Source organism: Cebidichthys violaceus, unplaced genomic scaffold (assembly GCF_023349555.1).
Source record: "Cebidichthys violaceus isolate CVI_PGR_0920_01 unplaced genomic scaffold, fCebVio1.0.p SCAF_11, whole genome shotgun sequence".
In the NCBI taxonomy this organism is placed as follows: Eukaryota; Metazoa; Chordata; class Actinopteri; order Perciformes; family Stichaeidae; genus Cebidichthys; species Cebidichthys violaceus.
This window is the reverse complement of record NW_027176274.1, coordinates 16152176-16176283: the sequence shown is the minus strand read 5'-3', so window position 1 is coordinate 16176283 and position 24108 is coordinate 16152176. Positions and strand designations below refer to the sequence as shown.

Here is a 24108-nt window from a genome sequence, read left to right as displayed (position 1 = left end):
GTTGCATTTTGTACTGAAAATCAGAAGAAAGCATATTTTAAATGCTGTACATAAACACAGAGATATCATGTGTGGAGACAACTACTAAATTAGGTTTTTTTTCAGGTGCTAATACACATTTTGGATATCAGGCCTCTTGCTGTTCTGTTTGTTTTATGTGTCATTTCAGTGTGTTACAATTGAAATAAATAAATAAAACTATGCTCACGCAGACAAAACACCCAATGACCAATTTGTTGGATGCATTTATATTTAAGATACAGTTCCACAAGTGGGAGCAGGCACAATTTTCAATTAGTGTGTTATGAAAGAGTTTATGTGAGGTGCTATACAAGGTTCCAGGGAACACTTACAACACAAAGTGACCTCCTTCTCTAAGACAGATCACTTCAGCCTAAAGCATTACAATATAATTTGTTCAACTTGTGGCCATCATGCTTTGCTTTGAGAGCTTAAAAATTGTGTTAATATTTTTTCAAACACTAAAGAATAATTTACTTTAACAACTGTAGAAAGATAAAGTATATTGGTAATGCTTTAGTATACCTGCCGTATTCTTTATTATATTTATAAGATTTATAAGCTGTATTAGGTCTCATCCTCTTTCCAGTTCCTCACGCACTTTATATAATTATTTCTGGGGTCATGGATTAGATTTTGGCAAAACTGAACCTATCCTTGGAGATACCTGCACTGCACTACGCCAGGGCTAAGGGGTGCTATAGCCATGTCCCTGATCTGCGTAGCCCGAGTTTAGCCGCCTCAAGCAGTTTAGTACTGTTTTTAATTTTTTTAAAGGTTAAAGAAACACGTAAAACAGTCACTCTGTTCCCAGTCCGATCCGCCAATCCGGCGTTGTCCGGTTTGGGAGTTGTCTTTGTTTTCGTCTTAGAACTTTAGCCCTTTCACAGTGTGTTTAGTTAATGAAAGCTCATTGTAACATTTAGGTCACCTAACAATGTTTATTGAGCATTCAGTTGTACTTCATGTGCTTCATCCTCAATGCACAGCTGTAAAAAAAAGAAAGAAAAAAAAACATTTATGTGCCACATCTGCTTTCATTGAAAAAAAAAAAAATATAACTTCTTTGTCATGTAAAGAATCTAAAATCATGAAAATAGACACTTATTGGTCGAGAGAAAAAATCCTGGCGCCTGCTATGCTTTTGAACCGACTCACAATAAATCACACACACAAACACACACAATACAAACAAAAAACATTTATTTAGCATGCAGGGTCTCCACCAGGATGGTTAAAACATTACAGTCATTTAGCAGACGCTTTTATCCGAAGCAACATTCAATTCAGTCTACCGTAGACACAGCTATGGGAGCAATTTTGGGGTTCAGTGTCTTGCTCAAGGACACATTGACATGAGACTAGCGGAGCAGGAGCCGGGGATCACTGTCCACTGTCACTTGTGTCTAAAACATTTGTGTCTAAAACACAAGACATCTATTGCTCACAGACAGGAAGGAGTGCAATGGAGCAGAATGGTGGGAAATTAATATAACAAACATAAAATCAGCACAGTAAGATAAGAATAAGGTCTGCAAGTGTCGTTATTGACCTGGAAAGTAATTGCAAATGTGTTATCAGTTAATCACAACATGCGCTGAAGAATCAAGCAGAGAAATGGATTCAGTCAATTTCACAGTTGATTAGTACTTGTTCCGTGTGCTTGTTGCAACACAGTGGCATAAGAATCCCAACTGTATGGTCATTTGTATGTAGCAAGAAAAATTCAGCATGACTTGTTTTCAATGGGTATACCAATATAATATATCAGTCTGTGGGCTACCGTGTTCCACTCCACTGTGACCCAAAGCATTGTGGTATGATGCTGGGTTTGTCGCGTGTTAGGTAGGGAAATGGTGATGTTAAGGTTTTCATTACAACACAGCGAGGTACAATACACAAAATCAGAAGCCGATCTCTGCAGCAACGCCGGCAGTAGCATTGAGCTACCATGTTTGATAGCCTGGAGGAGGTTTGATGTCACTCAGAATATCCAGGCACCCATTTCAATTGTTTGCCACATCCAACCCCCCACCCCCAACAATACCCCAAAGGGCATCCTAATCTGGGGCACCCATCATGTCTTCTGCCCTTGTAGAGGAGAACACTTGCCCATGCATTGGTCAAAGCATGATGAAACGGCTAGACCGGGGGAGTATTTCTGGGGTTACACGCCAAAGGTGACGTCAAGTTGTGACGCCTTGCCCACATGACTCCATGTGTTGGCCAATGACTTATCAGTATTTCATCATGTCTCAGTGATGGGGGGTGGTATATTATTTCAATTCTATATTGCTAATCTTTTTGCTAACATCTGACGTGGTGGTCAACTGTTTGGAGCTCCACAAAAGGTAAATCCTCTCTGAATATTTAAAAATAATGTCACAGATGATAATATTGCTGTGGTCAAATGTTGTGGTTCTCATAGAAAATATCTCGTCGCAGGGCCATTCTGCTCGGTGACTATTTGTATGTACATACAGTGTGACGTCTTGGGAAAGGGGGGGTTGGGGGGGGGGAATAATAAGAGCAGACAAAAAATGTAAACTTTTTCCAGTGAATCGCCCTAATTGGATGAGATGTTGTGTCTTGTCGTGTTAATTTCCCACATGTCTAATTCAATTTTTTGGGGGATTCATCATTCGATAGATTTAAAAGCGAGACCAAGCAATAGGGTGCGATCATGAAATCCTTCTAGTTATCATAAACTATTTATATATAAATACTACTTGCTTAACCTGCATTATACAGGGAGATAAGTGTGCTGAGTTTACAAGTGTGGACGTGTGTGTTTACTGTGAATGACAGACTCATATTGTCAGGAACATGGATTTCAGTCCATGATGCAACTAATAACCTAGAGCTATCCTATTTATATGGAAGCTGGGAAGTCAGTTTACTCTTAGCTGCGTCAATATCATTATCTTATGAATCGATATTTGATGAAGTAATTGTTCTCCATTAGCAGCTACCCACAGCATGAACAAAACTAGCATTGTCTCTTCAACGGATGCTTTGGTCAAACTGAAGTAAAGGGTAACCTGTCCGCTTGCATGGCTTATTAGCAGACACGCACCAATAAACTATGTTAACCCTCCAAGCTAATGCTAGGAGGCAGAGGAACAATGCAAGGGGCCGTCAGCTTGTGATTGCTTGAGATATTAACCAGGCCAAATTGATTGGAGATGACAGGTTTGAAGCCCGCTTTTGGGGCGAATAGGATGCAGGATAAGCTGCTTGCAGTCTGTACTGCCGCAACAAAAGGCTCCTCGGCAAGTCTATCTGCGGATATATTGAACATTCCCTTTCTGCTTTCCTACAGCTCATTTTCCCAAAAGCGTCTAGGCTCTTTATGGTTCAGAGACCATTTTGAAATGTTAGAAAGTGCTCTGCTGTAGAGGGAATGTGCTAATAGGACACCGTTTTAAGCAAAACAAAAAGGTCACTTCTTTATCAGGATTATAATCTCAAAGAAGTTCCTGGCAAGCAATGGCAAGTTTAATTGGTCCCCTGCTTTTTTTTTTTTTTAGAAACACAGCATGCCCTGATGATTTGAACTGCAGGAGACAAAAAAGCCAAGTGCTTGCTGAAATGCTTTGTGTGTCAATTTGAGTGTGATTTCCTCCCAAAACCTCTGGTAAGCAAAGTAGATTTAAAATACTGCCATTTATATGCAGCACTTTGACCAAGCACTGTGGACAATATCAATATCAAAAACCAGCAGGAACAATTTCACAGTTTAGAGGTGAAAAAAAATAAAAAATTGAAATACCAACACGATGAATATTGCATGGATAGCATAGAGATGGTTTCATTCATGACGAATGCTTTTCATCCGTTTTGTGAACTGAATTCTGTAACGTACATTAGTGACTGACAGTAGTAATGTTCCCTTTATATGCGCAGTCATCTGCAGAGTTTTAATGTGCATTGAGTGCAAAAGGGAGTTTTTGACAGCTGGGCTTCCCACAGCCAACAAAATAAGGATCCAAAGCAGATTGGGCTCTACGATAAAATAATCAGAACTTTTGACATCAGACGTCCTCAAGAATATGCGTGTGCATGTTGGCAACGGTAGTGGCGTTTTGACCAAGCCATCCAGCTATTGGTTTAGGTTGCATTCGCGATCTTTAGTGGTCAATGCCCTTACATAGCTTGACAAGCCATTGCTCTCACTATCACATCACAGTCAGATGCTTTTCAAAGATCACAGGTACTTTTTGAACGTGATTTGTGATTTTCTATAAAAACTTTAAATTAAGATATGATGAGATACGTCTTTATTGATCCCCAGAGGGGGAATTTGGGTGTTGCAGCAATAAAAAAGACTGAAATAAGAACAAATAAATAATGATAAAAAAGAATAACAAAGTTTAAATTGTGATTGGTGCGCCAAATTAAGTCATGGCGTCAATAAGCTTTTCCAAACAGCAAAAATAACATGTCCCTCTGCTTCTACCACTTACACTCCACAATGGGATTAACTTGGGAATCATCAGTGTTAACCTCTATGGTTTAAAAAAGCAAAGCAACACTTAATCACGTAGACTAGCGGATCATTGCTGTGATCATGTGCTATTGTTAAAACCATCAGCAGACGAAGACACCTGTTTCACATATTGATTCAGTAGCTCTTTGCTCTTTATAAACAGTTATGATTATGTGTTCTTTTGCTGAGGCAACTGCAGCAAATTATGTTGAGAAGAAACTAATTCCTAACAACTGAAATGCCAATGCCTCAGTGCACCATTAGAGCACTAGATAATGTATGTTACCATACTGAAGCCGTAACAAAAGAGAGGGAGCTGCAGGATGAAGACAAATAATAGGTCATTTATTTGAATAGCTGATGATGATAATGAACCCCAAAACAACTAAGAAAACGATGGGATGGGATTATCAGTAAAATAAGTGGTGTAAGTGTGTGTCTGCATGAGTGCTGAGTGAGGTGTGACAAAAAGATGTTACATGGAAGAGTTCACAACAATAATGCACGACAGCGAAGAGCAACTCACGGCCAGAATAGCAGGAGAGTACCAGGCCCAGGTGACTCCAAGCGTGATCAACACCTCCAGTTACCTGTTGCATTAAAGAAACATACATTACATTACGGTCATTTAGCAGACGCTTTTATCCAAAGCGACTGACACTTCAGTTTCTATCTACACAGAGATGCAGCTACAGGAGCAATTTTGGGGTTAAGTGTCTTGCTCAAGGACACATTGACATGAGACCAGTAGAGCAGGAGCCAGGGATCGAACCACCGACCCTCTGATTGAAAGGCGGCCCTGCTCTCCACTTAGCCACGGTCACCATACACATAAACTAGCAAGTGGACTGTCACAGCTAGATTTAGAGTTGCCCTAATTTCTGCACCATTTCTCAGCCATGTTGGTTTCTGTCTTGAGAAAGACTGGTAAAGAAATCCCCATGGGTGGGTTCCTAAATGTGTTTTTTGACAAATTGTAGTGTTAAACATGTCACATGGTTATGTAAAGTAATATTCAGGTATTATGAAAATGTATCTCGAATCTGAAAACTTTATTTACAAAACATACAAATCTAATGTGATACAACCAGAAAATGCATTGACTTGAAAATGATGTGAAACCTTTACCACAAATATGAAACTTGACGAGAACAAAAAAGGATAAAAAAGCTGTCGCCTTAAATTCTGGTGATAAAGACATGGGCATTTAACTCCCTGGCGATGATTGAGACTATGAACACGGGAGTCCACCATAACAAAAGAGAGGTGATGAAGAAAACAACTCATTATATGCCACAAGTTTTGATGCTCGCAGTAGACCGTCTACCATGTGATAATGGCCATGGCCTGGTGCAATGCATATGTTTACATATTAGGTTGTTGATATGAGAGCGGCATAATGTGTGGCCGCAGTGAGTGTGTGGTTGAGCAAGAGAGAGAGAGAGTGACAGGAGATTAAATTTACAGTTGATTTTATAACCCCGCCCACCGTGGCGAGAGAGGGGACCGGGCCTGCAGTGAATCAAGCGGGTTTACACACAGACAGGGAGCCTTGATCAAACAATGTAGATACCGTTATGAGTTCAAAACCAAAAAAACAGTGCGATATTCAGGTGTTTCAAATGTCTGTCAATACAGATTACGCATAAATAAATGAGACAAAAATAGACCAGAAGCTTAAAAAAAGGGTGAGGTGTGTAATGGAGGTGTGATATATACATTTTCTGCTATGTCAACCTGTTTGGCCCTTGAGAAGACTTGATTTCAGTTGAATATTCTGTTGTATCAGCAGGAAAATTCATTAAAAGATCTATTTTTTTTGTATTTCTTCATGCAAAAAATTACATCTTAATTGTCTTTTGTTACTTAGCACCCACTAAACAACGTTTCCTCATACAACTGGATAAGACCAGTCTGGCCTAAAACAACCTTAACCTAAATTCAAATGCTATTGACAACAGCCATTGAGTAATTGTGCGATTCATGATATGAATAGTCTATTATTTGTTTCAATAACCAATACATTATTTGACCATCAAAATAGTCGTTAGTTTCAGTCAATAGTGAGTTTACTGCATCTTTTCGAATTTGAATGCGTCACAACATGTGTACTCAGTTTCACTTCAGGGGATTATGTGCCAGAGTACATCTTCAGGGACCTCCCTCGTCGTCATCATTGGGTTGCATGGAAACCAGCAGAGAATTCAAGACGTCATTGCTCACAGCATTTACAAAATGTCAAACTATTCCTTCACGCTTTATGTGCTGCATGCTGAGGCAAACTAGCCAGACAACATCAGAGATACACACATCTTCTCATGCTCTTTAATATCATTCACACTTGTTTTTGGCCCACTAACCTAAATCTTTCATTGTGTTTCAAGGTTTCTCCAAAAGTAAAACGACAGTATAACACAAGTCAGGCTGTGCCCTCAATTATAGAAGTAAGAAAGACAAATATACGACAGCAATGGAAAATGCAGAAATGATTTTTAAAATGGTTTGGTGCATCACAAGGAGCAGCAGCTAGAAGCAAATTGTAACATAAATAAAATGAGAAAAAATAATTGATATAACAATGATCAACACAGGATATGAGGCCAGCCTCCCCTACTCCACAATCCTGTCACACAGGTTACAAAGTGCTTTCCGGTACCATCAGTTAAGAAAACACAAATTGCAGGGGCACAGCCTGTACAAGAAAAAACAGTAATCAAAACTAATAATGAGTGGACAGTGTCTGGATGGTTATCTGACACATGAGCTTGTTAGCGCCTTTAGTTGCTACACACATCCTTCTGTCTGCCACCTTTTAACAAAAACACTGTGGGCATTAGAGCTGAAACAAGTAGGACACATATGAATAGGTCTTTTGGGGTCTTTTCTCCAAGTTAACACATTAAGTTTTCACTGCTTTCTAGGTGTTGCTTATTGGTTTGAAAAAATAATCCCGAAGAGGTGCTAAAAGCACTAAGCCTTACACTACACGCACCAAGTTGGCAGGTCTAACTCACACAGGCTCTTCCCTCTACTGGACTCAATGGGTAATACTCAAAGCACAAGCACGCATTTGCCCACTGAAAATTTGTCGGTCAATCAGGACGTGCCATACCCAAATACCCGTGGATAACCATGAGGCAGCAAAGACTGCTGCTCGCCATCAATGGCAATTTGCCCAATGACAGCCTACCACCAGGGATGGAGTCGCTGCTTCAATAACCCCGTTAGTACTGTATGGATCTTCAAGTTGCCTATTTTCAGTGCCTCAGCGCAGACCACACAGAGAACAGTGTCCAGCAATCACTAGCTTGGCCCGGCTTGGCTACCCAGGATTTAAGCAGGTAGACTAACTTCCTGCGGAAGCCCACCGCCGATATCTCTTTGCTGGGCCTTTCTGCTTGTTGACCACTGCTGTGGGGTGTGATGGACTACCGCTGCCCTCCCCCAGCTCCACCTGGTCAGGTAACCATCTGCACCATGATTTTCCTGTCGCCCCCTTTACCAGACATCTGGCAGTGGGTCGAGGCGTCCTGGCAGCAGCCACTGAAGACTATAGCCCCGGTTCCAGGTCTGGTGGATTTTCTCAGGGTGCAAGGTTGCACAGAGGTATATTATCTCACTAAGCCCCCCCAGGGTTTCATTCCATGTACTTCCTGGTTTCCAAGAAGACTAGAGATTCCAGAGCCCATACAGAATAAACAGGTGTGACAGCCGCACCACGTTGGCATACATCAACAGATAGGGCATAGTTCGGTCTGCTGCCCTGTTGAGCATGGCAGAGTCTGTGGTTGTGGAACCCAGAGTACCTGTTGTTTCTGAAGGCTCTCAACATCCCAGGGTTGGTGTAGCAGAAGTGGATGTATTTGCCAACTGTCGCAACACCCACTGCCTCCTATGGTTCTCCCTGGCAGATCAGGGTGACCACCACTGGAGGTGGACGCCTTTGCACTAGTGCCATGGCCAAGAAAGCAGCTTTATCTCTTTCTGCCGCTGCTTCTCTTCCCTCCTCTGTTGGAGAGAGTGAGGCTGGAGCAGTTGTCGGTCATCCTAGTACCCCAGGTTTCTGCTTGGCGCTGGGGTATGTTGAAATGACTCATATGATGGCAACCCCCCCACACACACACTTCAGTGGGGTTCTGTCTCAGGAGGTGGGTGCAATAGGCGCGCTGTCCAATCTGGGACGTCCTCTACAGGCTTGGCTCTGAGAAAGACAGGCTGTGAATGGCTGGACAGGTGTTGCAGACCGTACAGACGGCACAAGCAGGATCCAACGGCCATTACAAGGCAATGTAGTCAGGGTAGAAACGGAAGAAAGGCACAGAGATGCCGCCACGCAGATGCCTGCCACCCTCATCCCTCTGAGGAAGGCCATGGATGAGGATAAAGCTCTCGTGGAGTGTACCTGGATGCCATGCGGAGGCTCCACTCTCGCTGCACTGTAGGCTTGTGTGATGGCGTCACACAGCCAGAGAGACAAATGCTGTTTGACAGAGCCACACCTTGAGAGGCGCCTTTGTAGAGGACCAACAGCTGCTGTATCTGCCTTAAGTCTCCTGTGCATACAACACTCAAGAGAAATGAATCTCACCTGCAAGGAGTTAAGTGTAAAGTGTTAAGACTTTAAGTGTTGTTGAGGGATTTGCTGGTCGAAGCAAGAGTAAGACAAATAGTTGTTTTACTCACGATATTGAGATGAAGCTTCTTCATGGAGGCCAACTGGTTAACTGCATAGTGTTGTATAGTCGTTTCTCACCAGAAGTCTATAGTGTCCACCTTCCATTGCTGCAGTTCTAGCTAATGTTACAGCAAGGTGTTAGTTAAGTTAAGCTAGCTGATATCATTAACAGAAGACATGCCAGCTAACTTCTAATAGTGTTTTATTGCCAATGTGCTGTACTGTAAGGCTGGCTTCATTTCACATTTTTCCACAGTTTCTTGAGTCCATTCACAATTTTCGCAGTGAGATGACAGCGGCAACGTTTTGTTCATTATTAATTAATTAAAGGAGCCAGCTAGTCACCTGGCTTTGTTTCCTACAAATGAAACTACCAAACACAAAAAAGTGCAAACGCTGTCTACATTTTGAGATACAGAAGGTGTGAGTTTTAATTATTTTAGCATGTGAATCTGTCGCCAAAGAAGTTACCACATAAAATCTGAAATGTTCAACTTTAGTCTACAGAGAAATGTATTTATTTCCTGGGGCCTTTTGATATCTGTAGAAAATCAAATGATAACTTGTGCAGGTAATTATAGCAGTAGAAAGTCAACAGAGTGGATGAAGAAATTCATATTTGGATTGAATACAGTTTCTGTTTCAAATGGCACAGCAGATATTTAAATTCACAGTACAGAAAAGATACATCTTGTGAAATAGTTTTTGAGTTTACGCATGATCTCAGAAAAGTTTAGGAGTGATGTAAGTACCGTGAAAATGTCACAATCACAAATCGCAATTATTCCATTGTCATGTTATTGGAAAAATGTATTTTCTAAATGCAGTCTGTTATGCAATCTTTCTAATGACACCATGAAGCTATCTATGATGTCATTACACAATGATTAAATGTCAGTCCTAACTTGGCATCGATGCATTTCTCGTATTCCTTGTATTTATTCTGCAATATGCAAAGTGTAGGCTCAGCAAGGGAAGACATTACAATGAACAGAACATTTCTTCTAACTTCTTCCACAGAAAAAGTAACTTCTGCTTTTTGGCAGAGTCATCCATGCATACAAGCTGTCATAAGCCTTTGCCTTAGTAGAAAAATTCAAAGGGGAACAAAGTAATTTGACTAACTACTGTTAGGGCACTGGAAGAAAACTTAAAAGTCTGACTCATTGGAAACAGCCTTTTACCGGTGAGGACTTTGCAAGTCAACGTGCTGCACCTTGAAGTAAGCATTATTACACAGAGATATTCACTCTAAGGAGTTTAGCCGATGCATTCATTACCGTCATTTAGTTTCATCCCTAGTGCAGCCCTCTGTGACAAATGAATAGTTCTGACCCTTTAGTGGTCAGCATTATGATTTATGAACCATTGAGCATCCCAAATGTATTTTTATATCTACCATTTAAAAGGTTAGCCGATTTGCTCCCTCTGAAATGTGAGGTCCAATTATAAACAAAACAATCAGGTTCCTTTTTTATTCATTTAGGAGACAGTAAATACCTGGGGGAGCTGAATTTAATTACATTTGGTTATTTCCCAATCCTCTCTGCATATTTATGTATTATTTATGGAGTGAATATTGTGTGGGGACCTCATAAAAGTGATGCCTAGCTGTGCTGTATTTGCAGACTCCCCTCTACAGTGTTTTGTTTTTTTGCACACATTTTTGGGGAAATTATCAGCTGCAGTTTGAGATGAGTGGTGACATGTTGGGCACGATGAGTTTTTAAAGTTTTCTTTAGAATTTACGGATTTGTAGATAAATAGGTAGATAGATAGATAGATACATACTTTACTCATCCCGCAAGGGCAAATTTGTTTGATAATACATTCCTAGAAAGAAGCACACAAATGCATGTTGTCCTATATATATATATATATATATATATATATATATATATATGTATGTTTATGTTTAGCTAGACACAAAAGGCAAGAAAATAAAATCTGTTCTTGAATTTCTTTCAAAAACACTAAGCTGGTATATTGCAACCCGACAGAACAGAAGTTGTGTACCATCTGGTATTTATGATCCATCAGATTAAATATGTGAACTTATAATAGTATATAACATGTTTCCATGTGATGTTGTGTTTGGCAGGTGACTGGCTGGCTGGAATACCACCCTACCCCTTCTCCTTCTGAGGACATCCCATTCCAGGACGGTGCTTTGGTCTCACTCCTCCCCCCCCCCCCCTCCCCCTCCTCCCCCCCCAAGCATGGAGCCCACCAAAGTCCAGTCAGATGGTGGCCTCAATGTCACCCTTACCATCCGCCTCCTCATGCATGGAAAAGTAAGCAGGCACAGACATTCATGCTGGCTGTAGTAAAAGGGAAAGACATGTTGGCAATTTGTTTCTTCATTAAAGGAGCCTTTAAAGGAACACTTCAACCACAAAATCATTTGTTTATACATTACTCTTGTTACCTTAAATTCTTCGATAAAACTTTGTTTTTTGCATACCTTCACGGCGAAAGGAGAATAAAAAAAGAGAAAAGTCATGATGAATTGAAGTCAGTGGAGGCAAAGTTTAACAGTATAGCCTCAATACTGGGTCACCTCACCGCTTTTATACTTATGCTCGTCATGAAGATTCCTACTTAAAATAAGTTCATGACCCTGATGAGGTCATCAGCTGTTTATCTCTGCTTGGACTTTCTGATTTTGAACAGAGAACCTATGTTATAAGCTGACCGCATGGACCTTAAAAGACATTTGCATTTACCAGGCAGAGAAGGTCTAATGAAAACATGATTGGTTGCATTATGGGAAGTATATGGACCCAGATGTTTTTGAAGCATGACTCACAGTAGAGACTAAAAGCCTCAGCTGCTGACCATTCTTTTCTAAATCTGTCGTTGAAGATTAGTATACTACACTAGCTCTGCTTTTCTGCAACAACAGCCCAGTAAACTCATAGATCCGCTGCAGCTGTATATCCATTTTTACCCTGAAAGATCAACATGAAAGCTCATCTTACCTCCTTGGTGTATTGCTGCCGCTCCTCTGCCAGTCTCACCATGACAGGGGGTTCTGTGCAGCTTGCGACATCCAACTGGGAATAAAACATGACCTTTTAGTGTTAAAGATGGAAGTGCTGTGCTTTGATTTTAGCTCTGCTGATCCCACAGCAGTTTGCACCTTCCGAAGCCCTTATATAGCATGACAGAATTGATACAGAGGTTGGACTTGTTGCAGCCTCAGCTTCCCCGACCGTTGATGTTTCTCTGTATAAGGACATCGTGGGTAGCTGGGCAGCTTGTCTTTCAGTGCCACCGTCCAGCTCTCTGCACTAGCTTGACCTCACAACAGTTTATTGTGTAACAGTACACCGAGCCTCTGGGATCAGGACGGTTGATTAGAGCTCACAAGTAGAGACTCCACTTCCAGACTTTAAGAGTGAAAGGCTTCTACCGACTCTGCTCAGTGTGTTCTTGTTCTTGTCCGTCTGCCCTTAGTGTTTTCAGGATTCCCAGGGCACAGAGTAAGTGGGCACCACCATTGATTTTTTGTTCAAGCACTTATGTGTACTGTGCTCTCCCTCGATTCTCTTCCCCTTCTACTCTTTGTGTGTGTGTGTGTGTGTGTGTGTGTGTGTGTGTGTTTGCCCCCACTGGTTAAGATCCATCATGCTCAGTTAACTTGGCCATTGCTTTCCTGTCCCTTCTGCAGTTAGGTGCTAAAGCTGTGATTCACAATAACTAAAAGTGGCAAGCAAGTTGCCTCACTTATTTTAAGTCTGCAGAGTTTATTAAAGGGTAATGAGGGAAATTGAATGAAAGTTCAAATGCCTTCATCTTTAAGGAGGTCTGCTGGCCGCTAAATGGAAAACCCATGCTGCACTTCTCCACTGAGTTGGCCTTGTTGGTGGGACTCAAGCCACAATATTCAAGGACTCAAGCCAGAATCTTCCCCTTGTTTTTTGTGCCAATCAATCTGCAGCCCGATGATTCACCTCACTGCATGGCTGCTCATGCAGGAGCTCCAGACACCGGTGATCCAGTGACAGTTTGAATAACCCTGCATCAAGACAGGCCCAGTCAGGCTCCAGAGATATATAGTACATGGTGTATGGGGGAGGACACTTGGCAGCATGACACTGGTGTGGCTCTTTTGCTCACTGCAGCAGAAGACTGCCTTTTGGTTGGGCTGGGTGAGGTGTTGGAAAGCATTGTCAGCATGGTCTATAAGGGGCAGTCTATAAGAGCCCTTTACTCCACAGTGTTGGTGGTGGCGCAGAACATCTGAAAGACTTTGTGGTGGACACGTATGTGTCCCTGAAGGTGGAGTATGTACTCTCCTGGATGTTTGTCTCCTGGACTTTGTACAAGCAGAAGTGGTGAGTGCAGGTTGTCAACAGCTTGAATAAATCTATTGTAATAAAGTTGCTGAATGCATGGAAACAGACAACATCATTTGTTAATGATGGACAGTAACTTCATACAATATAATAAATCATGGATAATTAAATAGATGAAAACATAGAGAAGAGTAGAGCAGGAACATGCACAGAAATGAAAATGTTCTAGCAAGTAACAAAGGTAGTATTGGAATTTACCCAAGTATTGGGTAAAAAGATAGAAAATGCTTGAATGAAGTACAAATTCCAAAAATAATATTTTAGGGCAACAAAAAAGCATTTTTACTATGTAACTTTTCATAATACTTTGTGAATATAAATAGTTGCTTTGAGTCAAGATGAAATAAAAAGGACTTTAAAACCCTTTTAGATCACATCCTATTTAAAAATATATGAAAAGTAAGAAAAAAAAAATGATATCATGTCATCCATCTATCATACAATCTGTAACATTTAGCGACAAGCTAAAGACTTGCACAGCAACTGGCCTGCAGCTTTGGATGTAACCCTGCGTTGAAGCTTATGCCCCTCTGCCTTCTGCTCACTGTGCCACACCGAGCTCATGAAGAGTAATTACATGCAAATGGAAAGTGTGTCCCTCAACACCGCCATGCAGCTGTGAACCCTTTGCTTGCCCTTGTACTGTTTGTACCTTCTTCAATTAATCATTGTCTGAAAATCCGTGTTTTACTCTCTCGTCTGTTTCTTTTTTATTGTAGGAGGTTGGAAGCATAATTGGAAAGGTATGTTATTTTTATTAGATCACACATGTTTGTACTTGTGGAAAAAAAATATATGAACCATGATTTTAATGATTAAAAAAAAAAAGTAATTTAATAAAATGTACTTTTTTACAGAAAGGGGAAACGGTAAAAAAGATGCGAGAAGAGGTGGGTTTCAGTCTAAAAATACACAATTTAAATAATTCAATAATGAATAGATTATTCAAATTTAGTATTTATTTATTCCTGGATTAAGGACTTGCATCAATGGTATTGACCCCGTTGACAGTATGTTTGCGTTGTTTTTCCAGAGCGGAGCACGAATCAATATTTCTGAAGGCAACTGTCCAGAGAGGATTGTCACCATCACTGGACCAACAGACACCATCTTCAAGGCATTTGCTATGATTGCCTACAAATTCGAGGAGGTATGAGGAGAGTGTGACAGCAGTGTTTTTATATGAAGTGAAACATGCAGGTCTAATGGAGGTTCAAGGCCTTTCGCCATCTTTATGTACACACATGGTGCGCCTGGAATTCATTAGTGTCATTTTTGACACAGGTGCTGTATCTCAATTTGAAAGAGCTGACACAAAGATCTGTTTATATCTTAAAGGACCACAACTTTAGTTTATACAATGGTTATATTTTACACATGCAAAATTAAATATACATTTTTTTTTCCCAGGATATAATCAATTCCATGAGCAACAGCCCAGCAACCAGCAAGCCCCCTGTCACCTTAAGGCTTGTAGTGCCGGCCAGTCAGTGTGGCTCCCTCATAGGTAAAGGAGGCTCCAAGATAAAAGAAATGAGAGAGGTATGGTATGAAATATTTTTTTATGGATAACCACAAAAAATATAATGCTACACAGATAACAAAGTCAGGTCTTTTCTAGTTTTTGCTTAGACAAACAAAAAAAGTAGTGTAGCCAATTTTTTGGTCTGTCCCCTGGTGTATGTTACATTTTGTGAATTTACATTCTCCATGAATACAGGGAAAGTACCCCCATTTTCTAAATTCATACATGTTGGTCTAATGATCTTAGACAGTCCAAAGATATAAGTAAACATTGCCAACGCTCTCTGAAATCCTAAATCCAGAGTGCTAGAACTTAACTTGTGATGTCATGAAGTAAAGTGAGGAATTGCTCCATATAGGAGACAATGGCAATGAATGAAGACGTTATAGATGAGACAAACGTAATCCGGGACAAAATACGTTTATTACCTCCAAAGGTTATTCACAATGCAGTTTCATCGTTCAGGACTCTAAGGTCTACAACCATGCTAGTGGCTGCACTTGAATGCTATTGTCAGACTAGCCACAGTTAATTCTACCTGCACTGCCAACTAGTGATGGGGACATGTTATATTCACACCCTGTGCAGCAGTGGTGCAATGTTGCAGTACAATGCTTCAACACAGCTGGTTACAACAGTACCAGATCATACCCAGCTGTGATATTGGATGTTGTCAGAGGTTCAAGAGAGTTGCACTTTTCAATACTCGTATACTCACCAAAATCACAAGACTTCGAACAGAATCCTGTGAACATTGTTCCTCAAAATCCCTTACTCTACTCCAGTCCACAGGGGCCCAGGTCCAGGTGGCAGGGGACATGCTGCCCAACTCCACAGAACGTGCAGTGACAATCTCTGGGACCCCAGAAGCCATCATCCAGTGTGTCAAACAAATCTGTGTGGTCATGCTGGAGGTACAGTATGTCAAGATTGAGCGATAATTTATTCAAGTGCTAATTTTTAGTAACAATAAAGTTGTTTATTCTTTAAGAACTTACAATTTGAGGCTACAAAAGCTGTGTCACATTTCTGGCGAGACATTCATGCACCACGTCACAAGTAGTTACGTCCGCTGGTTGTGATGGCAAAACATATTTTCTTAGGAATTATTTGTTGAATGGAAATCAGTGTCTGTAATTTGAAAAAAGATAATATGAGACACAAATTAGGCTGTGTCTGGGTCAAAAACACCTGATTATTGTTGTCAATAACTGTCAACTTGACAAGCACTCTGCTTGCGTAATTGAGGCCCTGAGAGTGTAATTTGTTGCAGACTTGGATAGGTATTAGAAACCGGAGAATTATTTGTGGTGTAACTACTTTGTAAATACATAGCAAAATTGTCTCATTACAGTTTAGAGGAAGCAATTTGTATTTAGCACTTGGCCATTTTTTGCGTATAACCATCCAGGTGAACTGACAGAAATAACCAAGCCTATTTCTGTAACATTAGGAACACACTTCTTGTTTCTTCATATTGTATTTAAAGCACATACCTAAGTGGACAGTCCTCCCTCCACAGCGCAGCAGCTACAGAGGAAGTCTAATTAAGCCCTCTCCACTGCCTTGAACAGCCCTGTTGCTGCAGCTCAGCATGAATCTATAGCTCTGTGTCATTATAGTAAGTTTGCAAATGGAACTTCCCTGACTTCTCACTGAAATCACCTCCCCGCTGTCTTGGGAAAAAAATATATTAAAGATAAAATAGTGTGGTGGTGAAGGCGCATTAAATCTGTGGTCATCAGGTTTCACACGTACCCAATCTTTGTATTATGTTGAATCTTCCATGAATAGACTCCTAATACCTCGGAGCTCCATGACTCCTTTTTTTGCTTTTCACAAACAACAATTTCATTTTCAAAAGCTGCCAGAAAATGAAAACATTTCTCACAGTAAGAGCACAACGTTACCAAGATGCAATATTATCTCAGAGGGATTGTTCTGCTGTTTCTCTGACGAAATGTGATCGAAAGCATGAATATATGTAAATTACCAAGTGAATGAATGCTTTTCCTGTATTTAACACTAACAATTATTGAAAAATCATGTTGTTTTTACAATCTATACTCAGTTCAACATACATAAAATTGCACAACAATGTCAAAACACGAGAGTACTATAGTATTATGAAGAAACCATTGTTTCTTGTCTTGCTGAGCGTTAAATTACGGGATCAATACCATTGTCATATCTGTTCATTTGAATGAAGTGCCAGCCAGTAGTCAGTTAGTGTAGCTTAGCATAAAGACTGTTAACAGGGGGAAATGGCTAACTTGACTTTCTCCAGAGGTAACAAAATCTGCCAACCACCACCACCTCTAAAGCTCACTAACTAATATGAGGTCACTGCACCCGGCCAAGAAAGTCTGTCATATAACTCCCAGTAAAACCACAACCTTTCACAATTATTTTTTTTTATACGTATTAAACAAACAAGATATGACATGCTACATTGTGAGCTTTGGTTGTGCTGGTAGCTGGATTTTTTATGCTAAGCTAAGATAAGATATTAGGCATACATACTTGAAAGTGGTTTGGATCGTATCATCTAATTTTCAGTAATTATTAGAATGAATACATTTCCCAAAATGCTGAACGAGCATTTGCCTTTTTTTCCAAATAAAGTAGGAACATGATGACTCTGCCTCTCGTCTCTCTTCCCTTTCTCTTAGTCTCCACCAAAAGGTGCCACCATCCCTTATCGCCCAAAGCCCGCCTCCACTCCGGTCATTTTTTCTGGTGGCCAGGTAAGAGTTGACGTAGCTCTAGCTTGTTAGTCTGTGCCCACAGCCAACGTGAGACTTTTACTGCAGCATCAGCCTCTGCTTGTTCCTGCAAGCCTTTCTACGTTTCATGTGCAAAAATGCCTGCAACCACAACCCAACATGAGGCTGTCCTCTCCGGAACAAATCACAGCATTGGTTGTATGTTCAAACACTAAAATGGCCAGTGTTCGCATTTTCCTGACAAACAACCTCTTGCAGTCGTGCAAATATGTTTGTGCACTGTCAGCAGCAAAGGCAGAAGTAGCGTGACATTGTTCAAAGTCTCAGGGAGGTAGGCCGAGCTTGGTTTGATGTGTGTACAATACATGTGACTTTGGTACCAGAGTATGCAGTTCCAACACAGTCTCAGTCTTTTTCGAAGACTTTTCGAATACCAACGGTTGGTCAGTGCCTCACAGAGTCTGATACCAATGCAATCTGATACTAAGAGTCACCCCTTAGCGTCCGTATGAGACACAATGCGCTTTCCTCTAACTCTGATGTAAACCCACCCTTGTCATTATTAGCGGCTCAGTTTAACTAATGTAGTATAAATAGTGAGATTGTCCACACAGGACGGGGGTGTAGAGTTAGCTAACACAGAGCTTTCCTCCAGGACACAGCTTTTTGTGGCCCATATGAGAGTAAAAGTGAACGTTGACATTTTGTCACATGAGTTGTTAGTGTCGTTGGTTACATGACTCACTTTAGTCGGCAGTCTTGGTTGTGACGTTAGTCAGTTAACGCCAACCGTGCTCTTTTCCTAAACCTAATCAAGTGGTTTTGTTGCCTCAACCTGAACTTCCTGTGAATACGGAAGTTTATTTGAAAAGACACCAGGCATGTAACAAGTGGAAACTGACACACCTTCCCTGCCCTGTCCAAAACTGACGCTAAAGGGTTACGGAGTGCGTCATAGTTTGAAGCTTGGGGCCACTAACCAAGCGTCGGTATTTGACAAGTTGGGAGTAAGAATGTGTTGGCAGTTCATGTGCTGTTTTACCTTAGTTGCAGATCTGGGCTGAAAGCGGTTGGATGCATTTGAAAATGTAGCCAATTTGAGAGAAACCTCATATAACTACTTGTGATGACTCCAATGTGGTGGTTTCACCTTTGCCTGGAAGTCATACCCAGTGGATGTTTAATGCAACATAAGACAAAATTGATGCCTAATATACAAAAGCCTGTTTTGGGACATTTGAAACACCTGTTTAATATAGTACAACTCGATACAAAACCCTTACATAAATACTACCTTTGTATAGCTTCTGTAGTTCTTAATGGTGTCACTTTGGAATGCGTCACTTTGTGCAGATGTTGCTCTGTCCACTCCAGTCATTTGTAACCAGAAAAATCTGCGCTAATTTACTATGCATGGCATCAATCCAATCTATTGACATTAGAATGCGACTGCCAAGTACAGTAACTACAATGTAAACCCATCCATGTCACAATTAGATGCTTTCCTAAAGCTTACTAACTGGCTTTGTTGCCTAAACCTAAACAAGTTATTTTGTTTGAATTCACAACGTGTTTACTGCGGCTGTAGTGGACCATCATGTCTTTCAGAAGCGGAAGCTGGCTCTAGTCTTGAAGCTAAACCATCGACCGTGTCATGCTAGCTTGTCGGGAAAGGGCCTGAGTAACGCTCCAAAGTTAGGCTACGTTTTGGTGAAGTAAAACTGGCATGCCTATTTTTGAAGGGGTCAATGTTTCACCTTTCACCTCAAGATATGGGAATGAAAATGGCTTCTATGTGTACCCATGAGTCTCTCCTTTACAGACATTCCCACATTATTTGAATATTTCTTCATACAGGGATCCCTAATCAGTCTTGGAATTGCACAAATTGCATATGACTGGCAAGCTAAGTTTTTTTGGATTCAATGAGCCCCAATATATTCATGTGTGATAATGTATGTCCCCAGAGTAGCCATTTTACATAGTGAGACCATTTTTGAAACTTGATTCACTGTATAAAATGACCTGTTGTGACCTTAGGATAATCTCAGATTGATGAAACTTTACAACCAAAAACAAAAGACCTTTGGCATTCAGAAAAAGTTTATTGACAACAAGTGGGTTTCTGAGCAGTTTCCAGAGCTGAAGTGTTCGCCATCCAATCGCCATAAATTAGATTTTTCCAAATATCAAAAGTTTTTGATGCAAATTAAAAGCAGAACTTTTTCTATGCACTTCCTCAAGGTCTTGGTGTCTCAATGTGTGTCTTAATCCATTCTTGAGATGTATAAAATTGTTAAATTTAGCACCACATCTATGAAACAAAAAATTAGAAGACATAATAGAGCGTGAGAATGGCCATCATTATGTCCAATATAATGTTCTAAGCCCTTTTACACTTTCACAATTAATTTTAATTAATTACTTAATTTTTATTTCTGATTCATGACTAGAACCACTTGACACACCCTGTTGAGCTGCATCTCAAATGAATCTTCTGGTTCCCATATTTCAGATGATGCGGCTTATACTGATGACCTGCCAGCTCCCCTTAAAGATCCCTCCCCTCCTAAAAAAGACAAAAATGAGTCTATGTGGGTCTCTTACAGTTGAGCGATATCTAGTGCCCTGACCAAGTGCCAGAATGTGACGAGTTGGGATGACTGCATATTGGGTTGATGTCACTGCTTTGAATGTGGTCAAAATGAGTATGGCTAAGAAGATCATTCACTGTAATGTATCTTTCTGTTTTGGAAGATCATAATATATTTGCAATCAAAACATTTTTATGGTCTTTTGAGCTACAAGTGTAAAGAGGGTTTGTATATAGCTGAGAATGAACAAGCTGACTTTGTTTTCTGTGTGATTTTCTAGCCCAGTATCATGGCAGTATGTGAAATAACACAGAAATACAAACTTTTTGTTTTGTGTATTTGGACACAAACTGTCAATTGTTTTTGTGTGTCGCTCCACACGAAAACAATGCCAATAGAAAGTAAATCATTACTGCATCGACGTGACCATGCAATGGTCAGATTTAGTGATGTAGCATTTAATATCCAGAAAGACCACTTAGTAGGTAGGAAAGTAGGAGGACAGGTCCAACCCGTTCCAATCAGAATCAGAATTCTGATTCCAACAAACACAGGACTTTCAACCATGAGACCAGTGTTATACAGCGTGTCCAAAGGTTTTGTTGCGTAAGAAATCATGCCGAGCGACACGGAAAAAAATGGACTATTCGTGTCCCTGTACACAAAACCGATGGATTGCATTTTGTGACTAGTTCACAAACTGTTTGAGACTGAGTAAGATTTTCTCCCCTTCTTACTATAAACAAAATGCTAAAACCTGCTATCTGTTGTGTTTTTCATCTTCTCAGGCCTACACAATTCAGGGACAGTATGCCATACCACATCCAGATGTGAGTTCTTGGTCTCTTTTTTATTCAGTCAAGAATTCTACCTGTATCTCAATCATGTATGATAAAAAAAATAGTTGCAGACATCTTATTACATGGACACACGGAAATGTGAGTCACAGAGTGCAAAACCAAGGTACCGCCAGCCACCGTCTGACATCCGTTGCTCCGAAGGTGATGTTGTGGGAAGGACGGCATCTGAAGCAAGTGAATGGTGTTAGCACAGTTTTGCACTCGGCAGCCCATGTTACCACAGTCTTGATAAGGGAGACGTGAGCGGAGGGTTATTCAGTTGGTTGCAATCTGCAACCAAACCACTAGATGCCACCAAATCCTACACACTGTCCCTTTAAGGACGAACTACAGCTCAACTACCGAAAGGAACTCTTACCAGATGTGGTTGATAACTAAACGTTGACTGTTGGGGATAACAATAAAGACAAAGACAATAATGGCAGTTTTGATATAGACACCCCTTTAACTCCACTGGACCATATAGTCTCCATTAATAATCTGCCTTCATCTGTCCTTGTCGTAAGAGCATCTCAAGAGCTACTGTGTGTCACATCCTCTAATTCAAAGTTGGGCAGTGATTGATGCCACTGGAGGTGGTGGTTGACGGTACAATCACTCAAGTACAGGCTTGACACCCTCTTCCACCCTCATTAAAACTCCTCTTAAAAGGAGAAGAAGGCTTGAGAGCATCCGTCTTCCCCCATTCCTGATGGAAATGATCCACAGCAGGGGATGGACGTCCTGTGACCATGTCTGGGGGGGAGAGCGGCTTCTATGACAGGCATGTAGAAAAAACCAAAGGTTTTTAGTTCAGAGTAAGTGCCAGCTAGAAGGACACATGGTAATTGAGGAGGCAAATGGAAATCAAATTACTTCCTGCTTTTGTTTAGTCGTTTGTCTCTCCATTTTGGTCCTTTACATTGATTCATATGAAAATTAAAAGGAAATTGGCAGAAAAAGAGTAATAATTAAATTACCAAGCAATTTACAACTCCATGACAGACAATCACCTCTCTCTCTGTATCTCTTTTTCTCTTACTTTTTTGTCTTCCACCACCCTGTGTCATGGCCTCCTTCTCCTCACCGTTTCTTCACTGTAGTTTTGGTTTGCCTCATTTCTGTGTAACAGTAACCTCTTAGTTCTACTTTCCCTCCTAACCCCTTCAGCAGTTGACCAAGCTCCACCAGTTGGCTATGCAGCAAACCCCCTTTACCCCTCTCGGACAGACCACCCCTGCTTTCCCTGGTACGTACCCACAAGGCCCTTTAGACATTTCCTTCTCTTTGCATCCAGAGAAACATTTTTCTCTTTCCCTACCTTCCACCTTATCTCTCTTTTGGCACAGCATGACTTGATCCCCGTGGTTTCTCTCCTTCTTTGATTTTTTCATGTATATATTTTTCTCTTGGCTCTGTCTGATATTATGCCGGTGAAATGCATTCAAAAATAAAAGCACTGGGCTTCACTTTAAAACAATGAATTCATAATTGTGTTATCACTTGGAAACAGGATCCTTCCTCTAACACATTTTTAGCTTTCTTAACTTTCCATTACAGATGAAAACCTCCCGTGAAATAGGTTTGCCACATTGTACTGTAAAAATAACCAACTGAATCTGTTTTAATATGGACCTTGGTACATATATTATTCTTTCTGTATCATGTTCTGCATTTGAACTTGTAAAAAACCAACTGAAGATCTCATTAATAAATATGTTTGAATCTTTTTCTACCACTTTCATCTAAACGGATGTGTGTTACTCTTATACATGGATTTATTGATTGAATTAAAACAAGTTCTTCAAAACGATGCCCGTAAATGCATTTCAAGTGACTTTTCTCACATCATATCACACACACAAACACAAGCAATTTAATACAGAGAAGTGTGTGAAAATAAACTACAGTAAAGATTTCATTGAGAAATAAGGTTACATATTTAAAAGAACAGTTTGGGAAAATATGCTCAGTCATTATCTTGGCAAGAGTTGAACTGAAAATACCACTATAATGCTAGATTCAACAGCCAGTTAACTTAGCTTAGCAAAAAAGCTAACTGTAATCATGCTGCTATCATGGCTAGCTGTAAAATCTGCCTACCAACACTTTTAAAGCTAAGAGTTAGCTGAGAAGATTGTCACTGACCATCATATGGAGAGTGGTACCAATCTTCTTATCTAATTCTTGGCAACGAAGCGAATAAGCCCATTTCCCATAATATAAAAAATAGTCCTTTGAAAGGTTAAAGGGACTTTTTAAAGTCAAATCTCCTTTTTCTTATCCCATTGCTCCCCGATTCAGGTTTGGATGCCAGTCCACCAGCCAGCACCCACGAACTCACAATTCCCAATGATGTGAGTAATGCTTTCTTGAGGCAGCTGTGAGATAATCCTGTTTCAAACGTATTTGAATGTTATTAGCACAAATGACTTACAACAAAACTAAAAATGATGCTGCAAATTTCAGTTCTTAATGTTAAAACAGCAGAATAACCCCTATCAGCTGATCCATTGCTATCATTAATCAAACTTAATTCCCTGTATGATGGTATTTAAATGAAACCCAGGACATTTCATTACCCATTAAACTTCCTTTTAAATGTCAATTGTATAACTGTAGGAATTAAGCATGTATGTATTAAGGCAACGCGGACGTTTCCTTGCTTCATGTCCAAAGACTTCTGCTTTCCCCCCAGCTAATAGGCTGCATCATTGGACGCCAGGGAACCAAAATAAATGAGATTCGACAGATGTCTGGAGCGCAGATCAAAATTGCGAACGCCATGGAGGGCTCATCAGAGCGCCAGATCACCATCACAGGGACTCCTGCTAACATCAGCCTAGCCCAGTATCTCATCAATGCCAGGTAACCTTTC

The 24108-nt window shown here is 40.5% G+C and overlaps 1 protein-coding gene across 4 annotated transcripts in view; it reads left to right on the top strand.

Moving 5' to 3' along the window:
• The window catches only part of pcbp3 (poly(rC) binding protein 3), a 64073-nt gene that overhangs the window by 34890 nt on the left and 5075 nt on the right, over nucleotides 1-24108 (top strand). For 2 of the 4 annotated variants that reach the window (XM_068705147.1, XM_068705145.1), the window contains exons 6-16: nucleotides 11287-11479; nucleotides 14266-14289; nucleotides 14404-14436; nucleotides 14580-14696; nucleotides 14957-15088; nucleotides 15857-15985; nucleotides 17744-17818; nucleotides 21180-21221; nucleotides 22404-22479; nucleotides 23535-23587; nucleotides 23929-24098. In XM_068705147.1, coding sequence (XP_068561248.1) covers nucleotides 11405-11479; nucleotides 14266-14289; nucleotides 14404-14436; nucleotides 14580-14696; nucleotides 14957-15088; nucleotides 15857-15985; nucleotides 17744-17818; nucleotides 21180-21221; nucleotides 22404-22479; nucleotides 23535-23587; nucleotides 23929-24098 — 926 coding nt within the window. In that variant the 5' untranslated portion in view covers nucleotides 11287-11404. Of the gene's footprint in view, nucleotides 1-11286; nucleotides 11480-14265; nucleotides 14290-14403; nucleotides 14437-14579; nucleotides 14697-14956; nucleotides 15089-15856; nucleotides 15986-17743; nucleotides 17819-21179; nucleotides 21222-22400; nucleotides 22480-23534; nucleotides 23588-23928; nucleotides 24099-24108 lie in introns of all 4 variants that reach the window. The other 2 variants (XM_068705146.1, XM_068705144.1) reach the window with 1 other exon arrangement.